The 25,337-nt window shown below is 38.4% G+C and overlaps 1 protein-coding gene across 3 annotated transcripts in view; it reads right to left on the minus strand.

Annotated features, from left to right (window-relative positions):
* Dpp10 (dipeptidyl peptidase like 10) overlaps window positions 1–25,337 on the minus strand; it is a 1,483,954-nt gene that overhangs the window by 83,527 nt on the left and 1,375,090 nt on the right. For all 3 annotated transcript variants that reach the window (XM_075987761.1, XM_075987760.1, XM_075987762.1), the window contains exons 8-10: window positions 21,802–21,922; window positions 10,712–10,866; window positions 2,448–2,545 (exon numbers count right to left, since the gene is read on the minus strand). In XM_075987761.1, the coding sequence (XP_075843876.1) occupies window positions 2,448–2,545; window positions 10,712–10,866; window positions 21,802–21,922 (374 nt within the window). The remainder of the gene's footprint in view (window positions 1–2,447; window positions 2,546–10,711; window positions 10,867–21,801; window positions 21,923–25,337) is intronic.

Consider the following 25,337-nt stretch of genomic DNA (forward strand, 5'->3'; position numbering starts at 1 on the left):
GATATACAGGGGAAAAGAAAGGTAAAAAGCTCCAAGACATAAATATAGATAAAATAGGAGATTAAAATAAGAGCTAAGCTAAAGTCGAGCATTTAAAACTATTAAGGCTCCATGTCATGATTGGGAGCTGGTTGGTGGCCTAAAGAAAGCCTGATACAGTCTGTGCTAGGATCAGGGCTGGCTTTGTCTTGAACAGGTGTCCATGCTTCTTTACTTGTGACTAGTTTACTCATGTCTTGTGGACCAACTTCAGAAACAGAGCTTTCTGTTCGATTCATTCAACCCTGCTACACCCTACTTATCATTTTGAACCACTTTAAGCTTTTTCATTGAATGTGGATAAAATACTCTGGAACAAGATGGAATGGTCTTATCTCATTGGACGTGTGTTCCCAGCTGATGCTGAGATTCTATCACACGCATTCATTCTTTCTGGCTTTTATCTACTCCATTCATTAAAAAAAATTAAGCTCATATTAGACAATTAAAGAAGGTCTTTAATCAGGAGCATTATGTAGCATCTATTACCTTTTTAAATAACTTCCATACATATCAGAGTGTGTTATCTGTAAATATGCCCACCTGTGATTAAATTTCCCTAAATTTGTCAACATTCAAATATTTTTTCTATAATCAGCAACATTGGGTTGATTATAGAAGTCATCAAAATAAGCATGAAGCTTAGCCCCCCTTTCTCTCTCTCTCTCTCTCTCTCTCTCTCTCTCTCTCTCTCTCTCTCTCACACACACACACACACACACACACACACACACGTATGTGTGTGTGTGTAATGTGGACTATGTTATACACATATATATATCCAACTTTGCTATAAACAACACATACCTACAAAAAGGGGGTGATTGATAGACAGAAAAGGACAGGAGATAGACATATATTTTCAATGAACAATGAGACCACACATCAAGATTAGCTACTCAGTTCATATTTAGGATCTTGGTAAGTTGACAATAACATCGAATGCAGCTCTTTAGAAGTTTGAGACATTTAGGACTTCAGTGTATAAATGATTATCTGGTTGGTGGAGAAGATATTTCCAGCATTAAATAAATATATGCATTGGACATATGTATACCTATTTACAGTGTTCATTCAGGTTTGTTCATGACGCAGTGTATGTGTCGGGGAGGTGTCGGTGTTCAGAGAACAACCACAGATGTGATTCACCTCCTTCTAACATGTCTGAAGCACGGTTTCTTTCTGGCTCCCATCTCACCACTGATGCCCTGGGACTACAGATATACAATATTCCTCATATCTCTATGTGTGTTCTGGGGATCTAAACTCTTTTTTTTTTTGGTTTTTCGAATCAGGGTTTCTCTGTGGTTTTGGAGCCTGTCCTGGAACTAGCTCTTGTAGACCAGGCTGGTCTCGAACCCACAGAGATCCGCCTGCCTCTGCCTCTCGAGTGCTGGGATTAAAGGCGTGTGCCACCACCGCCCGCGGGATCTAAACTCTTCATGAGATTTACCTACTAAGCCACCTCCCCAGGTTCTGTTCAAACATCATAAAGACTTCTGATCTTAAAACAAATCATATTTCATTCAAAGATTCTACTTACAGAAGAACAGCAAATAAACTATTGGCAAGTTGTGGGAGAAAGTAAGGTAAACTACACACATTATAGAGAGAATTTAGTCTTTTAGGTTTTTGTTGTTTTGTAAACAAACAAAAACAAAACAAAACAAAAAAGGCCTCAATTAGGCCAGGCTGGCCTGGAGGTTCCTAAATAGCTAAGGATGATCTTATGATCTTAAGCTTCTCACTATCCCAACTCCCCTTTTTCTAGGGCTGGGATTACAGATGTTTGCCTCTGTATCTAGTTAATACAGTGCTGGGGATTTATTCAACCCAGGGCTTTGCCCATTCCAGGCAATCACTCTTTCAACTGAGTTGCAGTCCCAGTCCCTGATCCCGGTGCTTCTTAATGGTAGAGGCACACACCTTTAATCCCAATGCTCAGGAGGCAGAGGCGGGTGGATCTCTATGAGTTTGAGGACAGCCTGGTCTACAGAGGGAGTTCCAAGACACAACCTACAGAGAAACCCTGTCTTGAAAAACTAAAACACACTAAAAACAAACAAGCAAACAAACAAAAACAAAACAAAAGGATGGACTAACTATATTCTCCAGAAGAAAATTCAGTGGAAAATTAACCTGTCTTCTGTCCTTCACATCACCAGCCAAAGACCAACTCATTAGCATCTTTCATCATTCAGTGGTATCTCTAGTCACCTTGAAACTAAGTACTTCTTAGGAACAGCCAGACAACGAGAATGACTTCATTCCCAACTGATGGAGGCAACCTCTGCTTCATTTTCAAGTGGAATTGTGGCACTGATCACACCATTTTCTAAATTGCAACAAAATGATAATTGGATGCAAAATATCTATTTCTGCTTAAAAGTGGAATCGAAATTGCCTACCTTGATTTAAAAATGTCGGGTGGCATCAGCTCCAAAGTATGAGTTGGTCCATACAGGTTTACAACATATAATTTCACTGTTGGGTTCACTTGACCTGCCTTTGAGAAAATAAAAATTGTAATACGTAATATATAAGCACTAGACTATATTAAAATTAAAAATGGAATTTTTGACTAGTTTACTTGTAGGGGGTTGTATATGTGTGTTTTACTGGGGATAAAAAGTCCAATTTCTCTGAAATAGAAATGATTTTTAAATTCAACCACTTGATTACTTTCAATTGTTTTTTGCAGATTGCTACTTCTGGAGCATTTTCACCAGACAATTAAAGGTTAGAGGAAATCAGGGTAGCTTTATTCATTAGGCGGGGCTGTTTTGCTCCTTTCTCAGAGCTGCAAAGAACTGTGCATGCAAAATAGGCAGTAGACCAAGTGACTGTTCACATCATGGAACTGCAGTGTAAAGCTTTCTAGGGGCAGGGAAGGGGGTAGGGAAGGGGCAATAAGGAGAGGGGAGAGAAGCCAGAAGTAAAGAATGAAAGGAAAGGAAATAGGAAATGGCAAGATAGAGGAAAAGAAATGGAACAGGAAAGAAATGGTAAGGGGACAGGAAAGAGGAAGGTAAGGAAAATCCCACCCACAAGGACTATAGAAAACCTCTACAGAACAGGTTGCTACAAGTTCCCCTCTGACCTCCAGAGTGCCATGACACATGTGTACCAACACACGCACACGCACACGCACACACACACACATACACACAAATAAACAAACAAAATGTAATTAAGAATAAATGCAGAAATATTAAAAATCTTACCCCCATGCGTCAGATACCACATTTAAAATTCGAAAGATCCTAAAGTATTCCAGTGCATTAATGTGACCAGCCCTTCTTTTTAAGCTGTACTAAATGGGTGACTCATATTTAAATGACCCTGAGAGGTGCAGAAATAGCCTTCTCTGAGTCTGTGGCAGAAGAGTAAAAATGCATATATAACTTGGCTTTAGCTAATCAAAATTCCATTGAAGGAACAATAAATACCATGGTGCAGTAGTTGGTATGCTTCTAGTTTGCAATGTGTTCTAAAGGCTGATAACCTGATTTGTCACTAAATGTTCTTACTTCAGTACAAAGATTGTTCTACTCATTCTCTAGATGGAAATAGAGATGCTAAAGGAAAATTCCTAATACTGAGAGAGCTGAGACTTAAACACACATGCTAGTTGTGACTTCTGTTATCTCCCAGGCAATGAAGAACAAACTGTAGCCAAATACTCTGTCTCTCATCTCTCCATCTTATGTAGTCTATCATTTCTCTGTCAACTATTATGTCATATTATCTATCATCTATCTATCTATCTATCTATCTATCTATCTATCTATCTATCTATCTATCTATCTATCTAACATCTATCTATTATCTATCAAATATACCTGTTTTCTTTATATCTGACCATACCTCACTACTGTCAGAAGTTAGTTTTCATGAGACTGGTCCAGAGGACATGACACCCACCTCCAGCACAATATGATCACTGCTGGTGTCTGGAATGTGTTTTGAGATCTAGGTTACCTACATCTGTGATTCAGAGGAATCTGAGTTCAAATCTTGGCTCTGCTATAATGCACCATCAATTATGTGACTAAAATTCTAATGCACAATTTACTTGATTTTAAAAACTGAGACAGATATTCCTCTGAAAATATTCCCGAAAGCAGATATTGTGAGAAAAATGTTTTCTTTCTTTGGATAAAATGTCATAGCATTGCTGTATTAACTAACAAAGAGATGCTTAATAAGCTATCCATAAGAGGATATAGCCATGCACTAAAATGATTGGGGTTTTTATGATACTAATTCTTATCCAGTTAGAGAAATTTGTGCTTATAGTTTTATAATTAAATATACTAACTAGACAAATAAGGACATTACGTTAGATTGGATCTTTGTGTGAACTCTTACCAATAGTTTGTTTACTTTTGTGAAAGACACACAAAGCCTGATCATTTCTTTAAGAGAATCTGCCACTGAAACCATAAATTCGCACCTGTGCTTCCACCCGAATGCAAATTAAAAATTGTACACATGAGGCCATTTTTATATAAAGGCACCTCAGTGAGGCATCAGGCTGGCTCCCAAATTTTGCTATTCAGCATTTCATAATCACAGCTACATTTTTACTTTTCCATGGGGTTTGGAATTAAGAAAACCAAGTGAGTTCATTTGCACTTTTTAATATTTGTATCATTCAGAGAGTGTGCAAATTAGAGAGCTCATCTCTTTGCTTTCAACAGTCGCATTTGCCACAAAGACTGCAAATCCACAGAATCCCTTCCTCCATGATTCTGAAATGCAAGCCTCAATAATAATTAACCTTGTTTTACTGGCAACTAAATTGTCATTAAACGAGATAATGTTTTAATTAAGAAGATTAACCTGAGGTTAGAGAGAGAGAATTCCGCATCTCTTTTGTGCTGAGTTGCTAATGATAGGGTATTTTATGAGCACCAAATTATGCTGAATTAAATAAAATCCAAATATATTTGTTTGGTGTAAGTGTTTCATCAGTATATCTGACCATGCAGAGTTTTGCTGCACCAGTTTTTAAATCTAGCTTAATTTAAATAGCAATTTAGTATGAACTTGGCGTTATCTCGATTTCTAACGTGTCACTTTCTCAAAGGTTTATTGTAGGCAAGCAAATTGAACCTGAATTTGTGATGGGAAACTAATGATCATTTAAAACTAGGGTAGAAAGGAGTACGTTTGAAAATGAAAGACATACTCAAAAAGACACTGAAATTCTTGTGACTACAAGGACCTAAACCCCAACTTTCTTTGAAATCTGGTATCTTAAGTGCATGGGTGGTCCTCTCACATAAAAGCCACATCCAGACAAGGGTATGGTTTAGTCTGGTAATATGCCTTTCACTTTTAGGTTTTTTTTTTTAAGTATGTGGATGTGTGGACACGCATGTGGCATGAAGTGCATGTGCATGTATGTAAATGGCAAGGTACAAACCTAGGTGTCATCCTCACAAACATAGCTCACATCCTTAGAAACAAAAACCTCTCATCATCTGGAGCTCTCCAAGGAGGCTAGGCTGGCTAGCCAGTGAGTCCTGGATATCTGCCTATTTCTGCCTCCCCAGTACTGGGATCACAAGCTTACAACACCAGGCCTGGATTATTTTATCTGGATAATCCAGATAATGTCTGGATTATCAAAGTTCCCCATACATGGTGTACAAAAGATGAGCTATATCCCCTATATCCCTAGTTCCAGGTTTTATTTTTAATACTGCCATTGGCAGTCAGTGCCCACTTGGAACATTCTTCACACGTTCATGTGTTGATGTGGTGAGACTCTCTGCTCCCCATACATAGCTGAGTCTGGATGTGTATGTACATGGGGCAAATGGACCCAGTCAGTATCTGTGATTGTCAGGCAGGTGTTCAGGTTTTCTGAGCCTCTATAAAATAACAGTTGATCTATAGGACTGTTATTTGTATTATCTTCCTGTCCTGAAATAGCTGTAACTTAAAAGATGTATCTTTAAAAATCATATGCAGGGGCTGGAGAGATGGCTCAGAGGTTAAGAGCATTGCCTGCTCTACCAAAGGTCCTAAGTTCAATTCCCAGCAACCACATGGTGGCTCACAACCATCTGTAATGGGGTCTGGAGGCTGTAGTCCTGGAGCAGCAGATATCTGTGTGGCTTCCTCTTTCTGTTTTAATACTGGTAATCAGTGGATACCCTCTGCAGCTAATGCCCAGTGTCAACAGAAGGGACGGCCACGTGGTGTGGGCAGGATCCCAGCCCCAGCTCATCTGACACTACAGCTGTGCCCTGTTCTGCAGCAGGACTGGAAGGGTCAGATGTGCCGCGTGGCCCTCACCACAGAAGGCCCATCCTCCCTGCTCCTAGTCTAGAGTGAGTTGTGCATGCTGTCCCCTGCATCGGTGTCACGTGCATGTGGGGCTTGCATTCCTCCAGCAACGCTCTCTTCACTGTTACTGTTTGGGTCTAGTTGTCCTCATCTGTAAACGTGATCTAAAATCTAAGCCACAAATACTCTTTATTTATTAAAACAAAAAGTTGATGTGGAAAAAATAAATAAAAAAATAAAAATCATATGCATAAATTTGAGGTTATATGTGTGTAAATGTGTGTACGTATGTGCATACAGGTATCTGCAGAGTCAAGAAGATAACATCAGATTCCCAGGAGCTAGAGTTACTGGCTGTCGTGAGTTATACCCAACGTGGGTGCCAGGAACAGAACCCAGATACTCTATAAGAGCAGCAAGTGCTATTAACTGCTGAGTCATCTATCTAACTCATAACTATGCCTTTTAAAGAAGCACTTAACCTTTTAATATTTCATTTTATCCATTTTTGAAAGATAAGTGACTGCAATGAAGGTTAAACAATGGATAAAATGGTAGCCTCCCTCAAAACAAAAGAAAAATGTCTACTAGAACCCAAAACTTTGTTGAAATTGATAGATACACAGAATCATGACTAAAAACGCCATACATTAAAGCCAAGAAAACAAGCCCACAAATCACAATTCCAGAGAACAATGAGGACCCTAAGAGAGGCATACGTAGATCTAATCTACATGGGCAGTAGAAAAAGACAAGATCTCCTGAGTAAATTTGGAGGATGGGGACCTTGGAAGAGGGTTGGGAGGGCAGAGAAGGGAGGAGAGAAAAATGTAGAGCTCAATAAAAATCAATAAAAATAAAAATAGCCATATATTATTGAATGATAAATTATCTATAATGATTTTGTATGTGAAATTCTGGTGACATATGTTAATTTTCTCAAATATTTATATTTCTCCATTTATGAGTCTTAATTTTCTTACATGGTGAGACCTGGAACTGTCCAAAGCTGAGAGAGTGATTTCAAGACAGATCTAAGGGCATTATTTTTTAAAAAATAAAATCAATTACAAGTTCCACTCTTGAGAAATAAATTGCTGTGTTGTCTCTTCCATGGCACTGAACTCACTCATTTGTATACAAACAGCTGCACATTCCTTTACTGCACTGGTCCTTCACCTTTTTTTGTAATTACTAGATAAGATTTCACCACCATTACTAAATAAATTAGGGAAAGAATTAATATATTGGAGAAAAAGTACAGTTATCTAGTGTGCAAAAAAAACCTGGTGTGTTGTTTACAGGTTCAAACCATCAACCACAAAAGCATGGCTGAACTTATAATTGTGAAAAAGTCACATGATTTTTTGCATGAAAATAATGAAGCTGTTTTGTAAACAAGAGTCTCTCATTGTAGGGACAGACTGCAATTTTCTGAAGAGCACTGTCTTGGCGCCTTCTACACTAGTTCCATCTGAAAAATATCAAGAATAACATTTCCAATCATGGAAGTTCATTACTACCAATCCTTTGTTTAACACTGCATCCATCAGAAGGATAAAGAGGTGGCATCAGGAATTGCAGACATTCTGTTCCTGAAACAATATTCATTTTCTTTCTCTCTGGAATGCCCGAATGTGGTGGTTAGGAAATGGAACAAGTAAGTAGTCTCAAACTTCTTACAATCTTGCTGTATTTCCACAGCAGACTGGCCTAACATGTGTGATGACTTTTCTTTATTTATTTTTCTGGGTATTACACAGTAAACCTTGATAAAGTTCACAGTTAGCAAATATATTTGCACTTGAGAAAAACAAAGCATATTTCTCTGAATTAGTGCACAAAAACAGCTTCTTGGGGGTCAGGGAGGTATTTGGGTGGGTAAAGGGGCTTGCTACCTCCCATGATGCCATGGGTATGATTCCTAGAACTTACGTGTTGAAAAGGGAGATCAGAGTCTGACCTTCAAAGGTGTACCCCACCACAAAGAGTAGAAACAGTTTCTTGGTTTGCATAATTAGGAGCTAAAAAATCTACAAAGAAGACATTCAGAAGACCTCTTTGCATGAATAATGTATAAATGGACTCAACACATGCTCCTTATCTGTTATTCATTGGAGAGACAGGTGTTTAAAAGAGATATTGACAGCACAAGACCACGTCAGTCATCACTATGGCATGGGTTTTGGTGGGAACCTCTAGCCTCATCACTAATAGAGGAGTTATTGGCAGTTGGTGGCTATGGTGGCAAGTGTTTTTTCTTCAGTAGTGTGGCTATGATAGGTTCCTGAAACTCCAAATGATTAGCCTCACACCCATGAATATATGGAAAGTACCAATTAAACTCAGAGGGTTATAACAATGAAGAGAAGAATTCGGTGATGGTGGCATAGGACTTTAATCCCAGCACTTAGGAGGCAGAGACAGGCAGATCTACATGAGTTCAAGGCCAGTCTGGTCTACAGTCCCTGGATAGGTTTCAAAGCTACAGAGAAACTGTGTTTCAAAAACCAAAAATAAAATAAAATAAAAATTAAAAATTAGGATACAAAGTTTTGTAGCAGAATTGTTGGAACAGGGTTCTGTAGAATTTGTAGTCAAGTAATAGGGATTATATATGATCAAAATGGATTGCATACATCTATGAAATTCTCAAATATGAAATACTACAATTTCTTTTTATAAGAGAATTTAAAGTGCCTGAGATGGCTAAGACAGTTAAATGTGGTATAAAGACAGAGATCTGTGTTTGAATCTCACATTAAATGAAAACTTGGTCATAGTCATATATATTTAGGGGTATCTTGGAAGGCTAAGAAAAAGAATTCCTGGAGTCCACTTGCCAGCCAGCCCAGCTGAATTGCTGAGCTTTAGGTTCAGTGAGATCCACTGTCTCAAAAAATAAGGCACCCAGCGATTGAGGAACACATGCAACATCCTACCTCTGGGCTTTGCACACTCACGCATACGCAACACACACACACACACACACACACACACACACACACACATAAACTATTACCACCACTACCATCACTACACCCACTACTACTACCACACAGGAAACATTGAGGAATTCAGAAGGACCTGCAAGAATAACCCAAGTGCTTTCCAATTTATTTGTGTTCTTGTGTTAGAAGCCTCCTTCAATACTTAGGAGTAGTTTTGTCTAGGCAAGATTTCCATTCTTGCCCTATAAACCCTTTTTATCTCTCTTATCTACCCCTGGATAGGACTCAAAAGCAGCATTTCATAAACCACATTCCTTATTAGTTTCTGCCAAAATAATGCTGATATTAATGTACTTACTAGTAAATTCTTTACGTTTGTTCTATTCTTTACTGAGCCCTTTACAATTCATCTATTCTTGACTGGAGATTTTTTTATGCTCAGTCAATTTTTATGAGAGAATTAAAATACATATTAACTTATAGCACATTAACTGCCCTAAGAAATCATTTGAAAGCAACTAAACTTTTTTTTTAAAACTAAAAGACCTAACTTACTTAGCTGTAATATTCCTTCATTTTATAATCTATTCACAACTCCAAGGTTGTACCTAGGAGAAGCTTTTGTCCTCACCTTAGGTTTGTTTCTCTTCTCTTCTCACCTTCTTTTCAACTCAGTGGTGAGAAGAAAAAAAATCAAATGTGAGCATCAGAAGGGAAGACATACAGCAGTATCTCTCTCTCTGTCTCTCTCTGTCTCTCTCTCTCTCTCTCTCTCATTGTGTGTGTGTGTGTGTGTGTGTGTGAGAGAGAGAGAGAGAGAGAGAGAGAGAGAGAGAGAGAAAGATGAGAGAGAGAGAGAGAGAGAGAGAGAGAGGGAGGGAGAGACAGGGGGAGAGGGAGAGACAGGGGGAGAGGGAGAGAGAAAGAGGGAGAGAGGGGGGGGAGAAAGAGCATGTGTATGCATTTGGATGGAGGCCAGAGGTTCTTTTGCTGCTATCCCTCTGGTGTTCTCCCCTTTTTGTGTGAGATGGAGTTTATTGTTGGCTGGGAGTTCACCATGAGCTTTAGTCTAGCTGGCCAAGGAGCCACAGGGGTACACCTATATCCATCTTCCCACTCAAGGTATTACAAGTAAGCACTTCCAAGCATTGCTTTTTAACATTGTTTAGAGAGGATCAAATTCAAGTCATTCTGCTAATACAACAAGTAATTTGTTGCCTGAACAACCCCTCTAGCCCCATTTGTAACTTTTTCTACCCACACTCTTTCTGTTGACTTCAAGTGACAAATTTTGAATTGATGGCTTTGTCTACAGATAGGAAGCCTCTTTTTCAGAGGCACTTTTTCTTGAAACAAGCATGTTATCCATCAAGTCACTGATGCAGAAAGAATGAAGAAAATAGTCCTTTTGCATTGCTTACCTTGGGGTATGGGTACTGCTTTGCTTTGGGGTACAGTGTTCCAGTAAACCGAGGAATAACCATATTAGGCACCAAGGAGTCATTTATCATCAGGAAGGCAAGTCTCTCTCCATCAGGTGACCACCAGTGGGCGATGTGAGAGTGCAGGAGTTCCTCTAGAATAAATGAGTGTTAATTGAGATCGACTGTAGAGATGTGGGCTCAGTGACCCACAAATATCTGTCCTTGAAATCCTCATTGTGCATGAATATTTTCTAGACAGCAAGATAGATATCCACTACTCTGAGAAGTCTGTATTTTCAAGTTGCACTTTGAATTCCAAGAAAAGCAGGGGGGAGGAAGATTAACCATCAGATTTGGGGTTTGACATAGCATGGTCCTAGCACATGAAAGTATCGATGAATGAGGAGTGAGATACAGGTAAAACTGTGCCTACTCATAATATCATCCGTACATATTTGCATGCAACTCTTTTTTTTTCTATTCCATCTTTAAACAAGTTGGGGACTTACTTTAGCTCCAAGAAAGAGAATGAAATATATAGAGAAACATTTTTCATATAGCATAAGATCCACTATACACTTCTGATTCAGTAAGTTAATTTATAGGAACCCCAAAGTCCCCATATTATGCCCTCTGGCTCCTATAGTGTGTCATCATTATAGCTTTTTCACAATTAGAAGGAAGTATATAAAAGCAGATCATTTATTTCCATAGTGCCATCCTGCAATGTAACCTCAGGCCAGCTGTGAACTTTAAATGCTATTACCAACACTATTCATAAGTCTATACGATAATTCTGTGTCTGGGAACAGCTCCTCACTGCATTCATAGTGATGATGATGACTTGGCTGTCCTTAGCTTAAGATTATAGCAGGTCACTCTGTGGTTTGCCATGGTTTCAACTCTATAAATAGTCTCTTTGTAAAAAAGACATCTTCAGATTATTTTACTGAATAATTCAAGTCTTTCCTTTGGGAACCCAGAGACAGTAATTAATACTAGAGAAGAGATCCAGAAAATATACCTTCAAAATTAAATTATTGAGAATGGGTGGAATTTTTTGGTTTGGTGTATGTGTGTGTGTATTGTATATCTGTTGTGTGTGTGGGTTGAAATAATTATTCTTCTTCCAAGGAAGGAAATAAAGTATGGGTAATCTATAGAAGAAGATGCAGCTGAGAGTCATCAACTGTCATTGGTGGAGACCTGGAGTGACATGTTGGTAGAGATGACAAGGGCTGAAAGAACAAATGCTTGTGCCACCTGGTTGCAACAAAAGTAATGGTAATCATAAAGACTATAGAACACGTTGACATTGTTCCTCTAAAAATCTAGAAAAATGTCACCGGAAAAAAAGAGAAATTCACGCTGAAAATGCATATGAAGAACAAAGGTTCCCATAGCATCACTAGAATAGTCCTTGTCTTGCGTGCAGTTGGAATAGAAAGCCAAGGTTCAAGAAAGCCCAGTAATAGATGAAAATTAAATAATTACCTGCAATATGAATTACAAAATGACAGTGTGACCCAAACTTCCCACTATGAACTGAATGCATGCAGCAACAATCCACTGTAAAAGGAACGTCTGGACATGTGAGGGGCTGAGCCTGAAGAGCACATGGGACCGCATAAAGTACTGCAGTCTCTGACGTGCCTCATTCCTTCATTTTACATCTGTGGCCCATGTTGCATTTCCAATACAAGTTAGGAACAGATGAAGACTTAAACTCTAGGAGGGTCCCTGAGCATGGCACCTATGAGCAAGCTGGAACTGGGTCAGAGCTATACAATAATCTGACTCAGGAAGAACAATGAAGTACACTAATAACCAGATCTCTAACTTGGCAGAATTTTGAACAAAATATTTTTATGTTTCTAGGAAAAGCTCTGACCTGTAGAAAGTAACTAATGAATGTCAACTTGATCAGACATATGAGAAGAATAAAACTTGAAATTTAGAGGAAGAGAAATTTTAGGGAAGACTTATCAGAAGGACTAAATATATGCAAATATAATTATGAGTATCTTAATGTCATGTAATGTCAATAGAGGAAACCCATAATCAAAGTGGCTATCAATAATCACATGGACAATATATCGTCTAGGCAGCAGTCAACATTCAGCTCCTACCTTATGTGCAAAGGCTGTGATGACTACCCTGTCCCTGGAACAGCATCACCTGCTAGACTAGCCAGCTGTCTAACAGCAGACTGGCTGTGTATGAACCCTTCCATTCAGTGGGGCAGCATCTGTGTTACATAGAGACACACATCCTGAGAGTCAACTTCATTTGCTATCGAGAGTTCTGTGGACACACCTTTATGAAGTTTTACCAAACTATTCGTCACGGTCTTAATAACATACACTACACTAGCTGTAACCAGGCAAACATTTATGAAGAAAGGCCACAGGATTGCTCACTGTAAGAATCTGACAGTCTTACCCTTTTTGTCTTTGCTTTATGTTTCTGAAATGATGGATAAATGGACTCATTTTTTTCTATGGAAATATTGCATATTTTGTTAGTTTAACAACACTGAAGAGGAGACAACATTCTACAGAAAGCATAGGGATTGATAGGGACTGAGAAACTAGGGTAGAAATGGGAATGTACTATTACTGTGACACCACTAACAACCAGGATAGTATGTTTTCTGTTCTTTTAATTGTGAGGATGTTAGACATTTTACTGCCTTTTTGAATAATAACTTCAATTGGAACATATTCACAAGTCCAATCCTCTGGATTAGAAGCTCAAATTTCTCTTGTAACCACTTTGAGCTCAGTATGGCAGAAAACAAAATAGAAGAAAACCAAAACCTAACAAAAAGTACAGTCACTTTGCTTGATCCAATGATAAAGCTTACCTGCCAGAAATGAAGTATATTGTTACTACACAAAACAAGTGACTTGTAAATCCTTCTTTGTCCCATAGTGCTGAGACATTTAAAAAAAATGTTGGAAGTTGGCTTCTTTGTCTCATAGTGCTGATACATTTTTAAAAAATGCTAGAGAGTTAGCTCCGTAAGTATTTCTGACACAACCTTAAGGACTTGATTTTAGGTCACCAGAGAGCATGTAAAAGACAGACATGCTTGCCCCAACATTGATGATTCCAGATCTCCTCTAGGGAGATTAGAGGAAGAGAAGGGGGAAATCCCTGGACTCTAAGGTTTCATCTTTCTTGATATATGTGGACATAATGAACAAAAGACTCTATCTCAACCAAGGTGACAAAAAGGAAGGACCAACATCTGCAAAACAAAGAGTGTAAATAAGAGCATCTTTAATAGAATTTCCTCAACAGACATCCTTAGACAAGCACCATTTATTGAATTGCAACCAACAGGGCATTTATTTAAGGATTATGCTAATTATATTACATTATTTACAAACAATTTCTTTTTTACAAATCACACTGCATTCTAATTTAGTGTAGCTTGGCTTTTTTTAAAAAAATAAATTCGTGTGGTTTAGAAATTTTCACTGTAGAGCAGATGGAGTTTTCAACACATGTAGTTTTTTTGTTTTGTTATTTATCACGGATACTTAAGAACACACAGCCACAAACATGAAGTGCTTCTCAAAACCTAAGATACAATCATTTCATTCAGATTAACAGGCTCTTCTAAAAGACAAGCTGGTTTTTATCCACCTGTAATCAACTTAGACAGACAAGATTTCCTGAAGGCACCACTGCAGTTTGTGTGGTTGTTCTGTTCTACTTACTTTTTTCATGTTACTGACAACATTCTTGTGGGACTTTGCTGTCTTTACTCACCTCCCACCCCCTTCTTTCAGTCCTATCTTTTGCAGTCCTATGTTGTCCTAACCATGAAGGTCTCAGTGGTATGCCAGTGAATCTACCAGCTTCTTCCCTTGCGCACATTTTCTATAAGCCTTTGTGTCTCTGGTTTCCATGGGTCTGTCTCGGTATGTTTACTTTACCTTATTTTCTATTTCTTGTTTCACTAGCCGTCAGCAAATGCCAAGCATTTGATAGACTGATGAGGAAGAACATAAAAAAATGGCAAAAAATAGGTATTTTGCCTTGTTCTTTTTTTAATGAGACTGATACAGTGGTAAGTGTGTGGAAGGGAACTGTTAAGGCTCTGTTGTTTATCTTTCTTCTTGCTGTTCTTTAGAACAAAGCAAGGGCCATTGTTTTCTCTATGGAGCACCTTAAATTCCTCCATGCCACCAAACTGAGCTCAGATTGTAAATCTACTGAATAATCTAACATGACCTTTATTCATATCTGACTACTCTGAGCAGAAGGGTCTGTTAAGTAATAGTTGGTCAGTTCATTGCTTTGTCAATATTCCAGACAGACACCATTATTCATGTTATAATACTGTGCTCACATTTGACTGTTAAATTAATTCTATAGATGTGTATGAATGTCAGAGAATGACCCCTTAAAGCACACGATAAATAATTTGGGCATGATTAATCTTCTTGTTCTAAATACCTAAAGATTTTCTTCATTTTAGTATATGTATGTGCGTGTTGTGTGGTGTGTGTGTTTGCATGTGTGGTAACGTGAGTGCAGGTGCCCACATAGGCCTAAAAAAGGCATTGAACCCCCTGAACCTAGAATTACAGGTAATTGAGAGCTAACTGATGTGCTAGGAACCAAACTTGGGTCCTCCAGAAGAACAGCAATCTCCCTTAACCACTGAGTCATATCTCCAGACCGCAGCCGCTCTCAAAACAGTTTAAAGTCCCAGAAATTTTTCTCTAATAAATTAAGTACTTAATGAGAATTTTCCTTTTATATAGTTACAGAAATTACACATATTTATACATTACTCTTTGATTATATTATTTACTCCATTATCCTCTCTTAATTCCCCCATCATTTCAAGCTGTGATGTTGGCAACTGTATGTTCTACATTCCTCCTGTTTTAGTCAATTTACAAGTTCTTTAAAAGAATCTTTGACGTAGTACCTTTCATTGTATTTCTGTATCAAATCCAGAAGGTAACATTAGATTTACTTTCAACATATATAATATGAAAATTGTCTTATATTTTGGAATTTTTTTGCACATTTCTCTGAATTTTAACAACTCTTCAAAATAGGTTTATATTTTCTTATGAATTGAATGGTTATAAACTAGAAGGAAAGAGACTTAAGATGACGTTCTGAAAGGTGTGTGAGTACTCCACTTAGTGTCTTTGAGCATTAATACTGTGCTCACAAACTGGCATGGTAGGGAACAGACCATGTCCCGTTCTGAAAATTTGTCATAAAACCACATTGCTTTTCTTTAGAGACAAGGTGTTGCTATGTAGTTCATGTGGCTGGAACTCACCCTGCAGCCGAGAATAATTTACTTTCAATTTTCCTGCCCTCCAAGTGCAGAAGCACACGGAGCCACCTGGCTTGAAGCTTTCCTTGTATTTTATGTGAGCTATTTTTAGTCCCACCCCCCATGGCCTTTAGAGAAGTCAAGTTTTAATTTAAGAAAAAACGACAATATGCTATGCCCCTTCTGAGTCTCCCAGATATAGGAATTTAGATCAGAATTGCTTTCTGTGAAGTGCAAGGAAGGAAATCTCTGCTTCTCCAGGCCACATGTCATCAGTTAACAGACTCTACAGAGGTATGTCCCTGACTCACAATCTGACACTGAAGAGGAAGAAAGCTGGAGTGTAGGAACTGCTGGCACATTGGGGAAGCAAGGGGACATGAGAAGCACAAGAGGGAAAACCAAAGATTGCTTAACCCCCTCTGCCAAATCCTTTGAAGTGGTAATTATGGTAGGATTCCTGTTGGAAACTGGGTGAAAACTGGACAACTCATGAACAATAGCATTCAGAGTGTTTGGTTGAGGAAAACACCAGAGACAGCTGATGGTGTAGGAGCCAGAGGGCAAAGCCTGTCATTGTACAGATTACCTTCTGCAATGTGTCGGGTCTGCAGTGTCGTCGGAAAGGAGTCTGTCATTGTACAGATTACCTTCTGCAATGTGTCGGGTCTACAGTGTCGTCGGAAAGGAGTCTGTCATTGTACAGATTACCTTCTGCAATGTGTCGGCTCTACAGTGTCGTCGGAAAGGAGTCTGTCATTGTACAGATTACCTTCTGCAATGTGTCGGGTCTGCAGTGTCGTCGGAAAGGAGTCTGTCATTGTACAGATTACCTTCTGCAATGTGTCGGGTCTACAGTGTCGTCGGAAAGGAGTCTGTCATTGTACAGATTACCTTCTGCAATGTGTCGGGTCTACAGTGTTGTCGGAAGGGAGTCTGTGACCTGTTTCCTTGTGATCTTGGACTCCACCACACTGCCCATGAGCAATTCAGATTTTTAGACTATTTACTTGCTTACTTACTCATTATCTATACTATTTATAATATATTTGCATTATATTAATTTATGATTATATTATTTATTTCAATATAAATCTTATTTATATATTCATTGATTTTTCTAATTTATTACGTTTGTTAATTTGCTGACATTTATAAATACGTTTATACTTACTATTAATTGTACTTTATATATCAATTATACATAATTTGGGGGCTTTTTTGAGACATTTTCATATATGTACAGGGTTTTATGTATCCCAGAATGGCCTTGCATTCATCTTGTAGCTGAGAATAACCTTGAACTCCCAATCTTTCTTTCCCTACTGCCAAGATGATGAGATTACAAACAAGCACCAACATGCCCTCTGTATATGGTGCTCGGGATCAGCCCAAGCATTTTCTGTGTGATACTGTACCATACAAAAGTACTTGCTAACAGATTTCCGTCCACAGTCAGAGTTTTGTTATCATATTACATAAAAGAATTGAGGCTTGGTGAGGTGCTCTGCAGGTAAAAGTACTTGCCACCAAGCCCCATGACCTGAGTTCTGTCTTCACAATCTACATAATAGAAGGAGAGGAATGACTCATACAAGTTATCGTCGTACACACACACACATACACTATGGACATTTGGCACACACACATACACAAAATAACCCCCCCCACACACACACTAAATAAAGAAGTAAATCCAAAAATAATCTTTAATATTTATTCGTAAATTTCACAAAAATGGAATGGCTATGATCCCCATCCAGCATTCCTAAGAAAGTCAATGTCTCAGTCCTCTCAATCAGTGCTGAAGCCTGAGAAGCAAACCTATGCAAGGGACCTTGAGTTTTTACCTTGTTGGCTTAAAATAATCACAAGGTGTCACCCATCATAGCATGCCGACAGACTGTGAAATGTCTGTACTTACATCAACTCCTCTCCTCTGAGACAGCCTCTCCTTCTCTCTGCTCTCTCACCGTGTCCGACACCACTGTTCGTTAGTGACCCAAACCCAGCGCAACAGACTCGTTCTTCGTCTTTTCTCGTGCACCCATCTGCTTAGCCACTAAGACCTAACCAATGATGCTACTGCCTCATCGATTTTAGAATTTTCCCTCCCTCTAACTGCTTTAGCCTCAGTTTTATGACTCATTATCTCCTGATTGAACACAGAAACTATTTTACATAATAGCTGTTCACAAGTTCCTTTCACTGTTCGACCCACACTCTACACTATCACCAAGTGACCTATCTCTATGGAAGAGCTAATCTTATAACTCCCTGCTTGACCAGCTTCTCTCATATCCCTACACACCAGTAATAAAATGCCCAAAGTCCCAGCTCATTGTTACAGGTCACTGTTGATCTTGCTTCTTAGTGACCTCTTCTGTCTCATTGTACACACCATAGCTGTCAAGGCATTTGAAATCCCTAAGGGCAAACACCTGTTCATCCCTTCTGTTGCTTTGCAAGCTGTTTCCTGGGGTTACACATTCCTTCTCATGTGCAACTGTGTGTGTGTGTGTGTGTGTGTGTGTGTGTGTGTGTGTGTGTGTACATCCTTGTATTTGCACAGTTGTAGAAGTCAGAGTATATGTCAAGTGGCAGGCAGTCTTCATCTTCGACCTCCTTTCACATAGGTTTCACGTGTTCACCCTGTATACTGCAGACTAAATTGACCTTCAAATCCCAGATATTCTTTTGTCTCTGTCTTCCTTCTCTGCTAGGGGCATTAAAATTACAGATGCATGTGTGCTACTACACCAGGTGTACATGGGTCCTGGTGATTCTAAATTGGCTCCTCATTTTTGTGTATCAATGGTTTTACCCATATCTCCAAAGCCCAATACTTCCTATTCTTTCAATATCTACTCAAAGGGCTTGCTTCATGAAAAATGTTTTGTAAATAACTAGAGTGGGCTAATACAACATTCTTCTTTACCAACCTACATTTACTATGATTGAAGGACTGGATACGGCTTCTTTATCTTTCAGAGTCTGCTGCAGAATTAAGAATGTTTTGAATACAAGAGGCTTCTCAGAGTCTCTTTGTTTCTCCAGACAAACTATCCCTTAGTTTCTGCCTTCTAGAATGACTGAAGTAGTCAGCTTTTTCTGTTGTGTTGGTCAGTGCCTTCCTCAGCATCTCTAGTAACTTATCTTTGAGAGAGAGAAGTCTGAATTAGCTTCCAGAATTCTCAGCAGAGAACTAGTTTGTTATGGTGTGTGTTTAGCTGTGTGTTTTTACTCTTCCAAGCAGTAACTATTTCTAATACTGCCATTCACCACAGCTCTCATACTCCTTGAGACAGTGCTGGGTGTTAAATAGTTTTACCTGATGCTTGCATGTAAATGAAAACCTTTTATGCACACACATCCATATACACATACATACATATATATGATGTGTATATAAATGTACACTCACATGCCAAGACCTCAACCAACTACACATATACATCTAAATTAGACTACAGCTCAATAAGATGACTCTACTTAGTAACATCATTTGCTGAATGTAAGGCCCTCAAGGCCACATGGTCACTTGCACATGAAGTAGTCCTGGACTACTAGAATATAGCTAGAATACAGATGGCTAACAGTAATTGCCACTGAGTGAGAAGATGGATGAATGGATGGATGACTGAATGATTTGTTTTTAGTTTAGAACTAAAAGTATCAGCATGTTACCATACTGTGGGGAATACAAAGTATCCTGTAAGAGCCTTGTGACAAGTAGATACACCTGCTTTCCCAGGACTGTTTGGGATATCCTTATCACATTCTGTGATATTTTCTTTCCAGGTGAGTACTGAAAATGGAATTTAAGCAGTGATGTCTGAACTGGTAAGATGGCTTAGTTGGTCAAAGTGCTCGCCATCATGAGTTCCATCTCCAGACTCTACATTATAGGAGGACAGACGTGTATCTGGCAAGTGTTGCCTGACTTCCCTATACATGCTGCAGCATTGAACACATCACATCACACACGTCTCTCTCTCCCTCTCTCTCTCTCCCTCTCTCTCTCTCTCTCTCTTTCTCTCTCTCTCTCTCTCTCTCTCTCTCTCTCTCTCTCTCTCTCTCTCTCTCTCTAACACACACACACACACATACTAAACAAATATCAAAAAACCTAAAAAGTGGTTTTAGATACCACATATTAGTAATTGAATATTGATGTTTACTGAGATTTTTAATGTACTTTTATTTTTTAAAGGGAATGCACCATCTCTAGAAATTTCAAATTACTGAAAAAAGTTACAATTACTGATGTATAGTATACAGTTATTATGTGTCTTTTACATAAATGAGAAGTTATGAGCTAAAATGTATACACACATTTTATGTGTGGACCATTTAGTGTCTTCTGCTGTACTATCAACTTTTGAAACAGTTCCCTTGTCTCATGTTGAAGCAGATGTATACATGAATTATCAGCAATATTGGTCTAGAAAACTTATGAACTCCCATTTGTATGGAGGAGATACAATGTATTAAATATGGAAGGTTTTACTTAAATGGTTTTGGTTACAGAAAATAATAAAATACTTTCTAAGTGAAAAAAAATGATAATATAGACCAGAACATTTGCATTCGAAAAATTTGAGATATGAAACTTATTTTCTCAATTATTCTTCTTACTTTATGACTTGTGATCAAGTAGACTGACTCACCTTAAATCTTGACATACTTAGACAATTTTGGTTGAACAGTTGCAAGCCTAGGTATTAAACACACGTCTGATCTCTCATTCTTGAGTACAACTAGCTAATAATTACTCCATGTTCAAAACTGGACAGAGGTTTTCATTGTCTAATTTGCTTTGATTTGCTCAGTTATTAATAAAACTTGATTTAGCAGTATCAAAAAATTATGAATTAGGTCCCATTTTTGTTCCCATGTAGCAGTTATTAAAACATAACTGAATGTCCCCCATGAAAAGGACTAAAATCAATCAAATGGTTTGTGTAATTTTTTAAATTTAGCTTTATAATTTTAAATTTTTACTTATTTTTTATTTTTCTGTATAGAGTTTGTGTTTGCATGAGTTTATGTGCACGGTGTGCATGCGAGAACCCATGGAGGACAGAAAATAGCATTAGCTTTTTTAGAATTTGGTTTAAAGAGAGTTGTGAGCCACACGGTAGGCTAGGACCAGATCACAGACCTCTTAGAAGAGAATCAATTGCACTTAAGTGATGAATCATCTCTTTAACTACTTATTTTTATTTTTAATAATGTTCAAGTGAGTACAGATACCCATGAAGTTTATGTCTCTGGCACTGGCATTACAAACAATTGTGAAACACCTAATAGCAGTGCTGGGATGGGAATTCCGGTACCTAGGAAATGCAGTACAGTCTTTCAGCCACACGCCATCTCTTCAGTCTTTCTTGGGCAATTTTTAACAAGTAGGAATTTGCATCTTGTTTTCCAAAGAAAAATAAATTTTCTCCAACTAATTCCAGAGTGATGTAACTCTACGTATAGAAGTTATGTGTCATCAGCACTGAAACAGGTTTAGCTAAGTGTAAATATAGTCATAGGTATCCACATATATTTACTCACCATAAAGCATGTGTGTAATATGCATGAAAATATGAATCACAGCCAGGTAGCATGTGAGCACATGCAGTAAGACAGCATGACTGTCTGGACAAGAAAGGCAGAGGAGAACCAGGGAGACAATGGATGTCTATAACAAACAGACTTTTCTTGGAGGTTTTATACACAATATGTCATTTTGTCCTCTGGAAATTAGAATTGTCCAACTCACCTTCATATAACCAGTCAGCAATACCATTAAAAACAATTCCTTCTTTTCCTGAAGATGTCAGTCGTAAAGAACTGCTCTTGATATCAGGTTGATAGTAGATATTGTTTTCAAAAATATAAATCTGTATTAGGAAACAGGAAATAAATAAAAACCCAAACATGTTAGTATACCTTTCTTAAATGTTTGTGTTAAGGTATGAACTCTGGATAGCTAATGGTGTTATTCTCTACTTGCTTTCAAACTGATATCATTTCATGTTTATATTCATACAGCATTGAATGACTAATACTTGTATATATCCTTCCTTATCTTATCGATATCAGGCTGTAATTTGGAAATTTTTGCATGGCCTTTCTACTTTTAAATCTATATTTTTATCAATGATATTCCATCTACTTAATAATGCTTGTGCTGCCAAATTGTTTTGGCTGTGAGATGATATTTTGCAAATTCAAAGAGACTGATGACTGCCACTAGATGCTATTTTAATAACAGCAAACTGACTCCTGACTCTTTGCTAAGCTTCAATATGAGGTCTTTGTTTCTATATAAATGTGCTTGATGATCAATAAAATAATCTTGGAAAATCCTACCTGTTCTGTCCATATTGACTCGCATGGTCGCTAATGACAAGCAGCAATAAAATTCCTTTAAGCTGGTAAACAAAATTCAGCTTTCCATAGACCCATACCCTTTGGCAGCTCCTTCTTCAGGAGCAGGAGGGGCTCTGGCAGACCCTGGCATGGCAAGCATGGCTTTAGCAAGCCTTGCTCTTTCCCCATTCCCTCTGCCTTGCTACAAAGTACATTCCTAAAATTAGCCAAGATTTATTCCCTCATTTGGCCACTTCCTCCCCTTAAAGCTGACCACTGAGATCCAGCTATCAAACTATTGAAGTACAGCAATTAAAAGCTCGCTATTGGTTTCCCTAACTAACCTGCCCAATAAAAATTAAACACCTTATCGTAACAGGTGTTTTCCCCTTTAACCTTTATAAACTGCCATTTGCCTATGGGACATGTCTGTCACAAAGGCAGTTCATTGTTCCTCCAGGTTAAATATCTGCTCTCCATTGTTCTTTTCCCTTCTCCTTCATCCCCAAACTCCTGTCTTTGTCTCTCTGTGGATGAGGACTTCATCTTGTAGTTTTTGTACTGACTGTGGTCCTTTCAGATCATAGTATTAATAGTATAGCATCATACCTGAGAGCTGAAGAGTTTCATTAGGAATGAGTTTTTGAGTGCATGTTTGTGTGTTTGAAGCAAGTGTATACACTGAATAAGACTGTTGAAGCTGGAGGACCGCTTTAGGTGTCTTTCCCAAGAGTTGCATGTATATTTTTTGAGAAAGTTTCTCTCATTAGCCTGGGACGTGCCAAGTCAATTAAACTGGCTGGCCAGAGAGCCCCAATGATCTCAAGATCTCTACCTCTGGGTAGAGCTAGGATTATAAACTAGGTAGCATGCTCAGCTGTTCTTAAATGACAACAATTGAAATCAGGTCCTCATACTTACAATGCAAGTGTGTTACCTATGAAGTCATTTCCCAAGCCCCCAAAGAGTCTTAAATTGAACATATCAATAAGTTTTCCAAAATAATTTAAATCATAATAGCTCCAATACCAGGATCAACAATGCTCACAAAAAATGATGTCATTTTTGTAGAAAATTCAAGATAAAATTACTAATTATTCATTATCAAAAATGTCTTTAATTCCAAATATTTGAAATTGTTCATCCTTTTATAGAAAAAAACCATTTCTTCCACATATTAGTGGCTAAATTGGTAATTATATCTACTAATTGGTGTTTAAACAGTGAAAAATGACCCAGTCCTGTCTTTTCTTCTTTCTGCCCTACCCAGGAGCACATACTACCGGTAATTGCTGGCCCTGTGAACATCCTAAATTATTGGTGGGATAATGGTGAGCATGACCAGTTTCCTACCCACAAGTAAACTTAGATGTTGCAGAAAGCAAGCAAGAAATGAAGTGATGGCTTTACTTAGTTTTAGGTACACATTACATAGTACAATCTGCCCTTCATTCATCTTCTTCCTGCTACCATCTATTTATTTCCAGGAGTAAAGCAGTGGGCCCACCATAGTGGTTAAAGGAGCAGAAGGAGACAGAGCACGAGCAAGGAACTCAGGACCGCGAGGGGTGCACCCACACACTGAGACAATGGGGAGGTTCTATCAGGAACTCACCAAGGCCAGCTGGCCTGGGTCTGAAAAGGCATGGGATAAATCCGGACTAGCTGAACATAGCAGACAATGAGGAATACTGAGAACTCAAGAACAATCGCAGTGGGTTTTTGATCCTACTGCACGTACTGGCTTTGGGGGAGCCTAGGCAGTTTGGATGTTCACCTTAGGAGACCTGGATAGAGGTGGGCGGTCCTTGGGCTTCCCACAGGTCAGGGAACCCTGATTGCTCTTCTAGCAGATGAGGGAGGGTGACTTGATCGGGGGAGGGGGAGGGAAATGGGAGGCGGTTGCGGGGAGGAGGCAGAAATCCTTAATAAATAAATAAATTAAAAAAAACTGTCTCAAAATTAAATGAATGGATGTATGAATAAACTAAAAAATGAGAACGGGAGAGAAACTTCTGGGTGAAAGTTTGTTAAATTTTATCTAAAGAAACATAGTCCTAATTAAATAACCATACTTGTTAAAAAAATAAAAAAAATAAAAAGCATCATTTGGGTAAAAAAAATAAAAGAAATGAACTAAGATGGATGGTAGAGCGTGATCACCATGTCAATAGCCTATAGTTACAGATTCTACCAGCTACAGTGTTGTGTGTGTGTGCATGTAATTTGTTGTTTTCATAGAAGTATTACCTCAAAGTTTTAGCCAGCTTAAAAGAAAATAAGGGTGTGACTACAGTGGAACTATAAATCCTGCTCCAGGCCTCTGATGCCCAGTTCTGTGCTGTGCAGACACACATTCACAAACCCACAAGCACACATAATTAAAAATAAGAACACATTCTTCAAACCAGTCTCTACTGCTTGTAATGGTGTTGGAGGATCCATAAAGATACACCGCAGCTGGGAGAGTGTTGGGACTGTCTTCCATTGTAGCTTGCAGTTGGAGAAAACATGTAAATAAAAGCAACCACAGATGGCAGCAATTGCCAACATGGAAATTAAGAAAGTTTGGTGGCAACTCTTATATCTATATAGAATGCTTCTGTCATCCCCCTATCTACTAGTACATATTCAGCTTGTTTCTATGTGTTGAGTTTCCCCAACAGCATTTAGCACAGAATTGCCTATGTTATCTGGAAGTCCTCGTCTTTGTTCTTTCAAATCAAGACTAAGAAGTTATCTTATGCCAGGCAGTGGTGGTGTGTTGCTTTAATTCCAGCACTCAAGAGGAAGAGGCAGACAGATTTCTGTGAGTTTGAGGCCAGCCTTATCTACAGAGCAAGTTCCATGGTTATATAAAGAAACACTGTCTCAAAAAAAAAAAACAAAGAAAAGAAAACAAAACAAAGCAAAAGAGTAAAGTAATGTTCTACTGCTATGAAG

Source organism: Microtus pennsylvanicus, chromosome 10 (genome assembly GCF_037038515.1).
Source record: "Microtus pennsylvanicus isolate mMicPen1 chromosome 10, mMicPen1.hap1, whole genome shotgun sequence".
NCBI lineage: Eukaryota > Metazoa > Chordata > Mammalia > Rodentia > Cricetidae > Microtus > Microtus pennsylvanicus.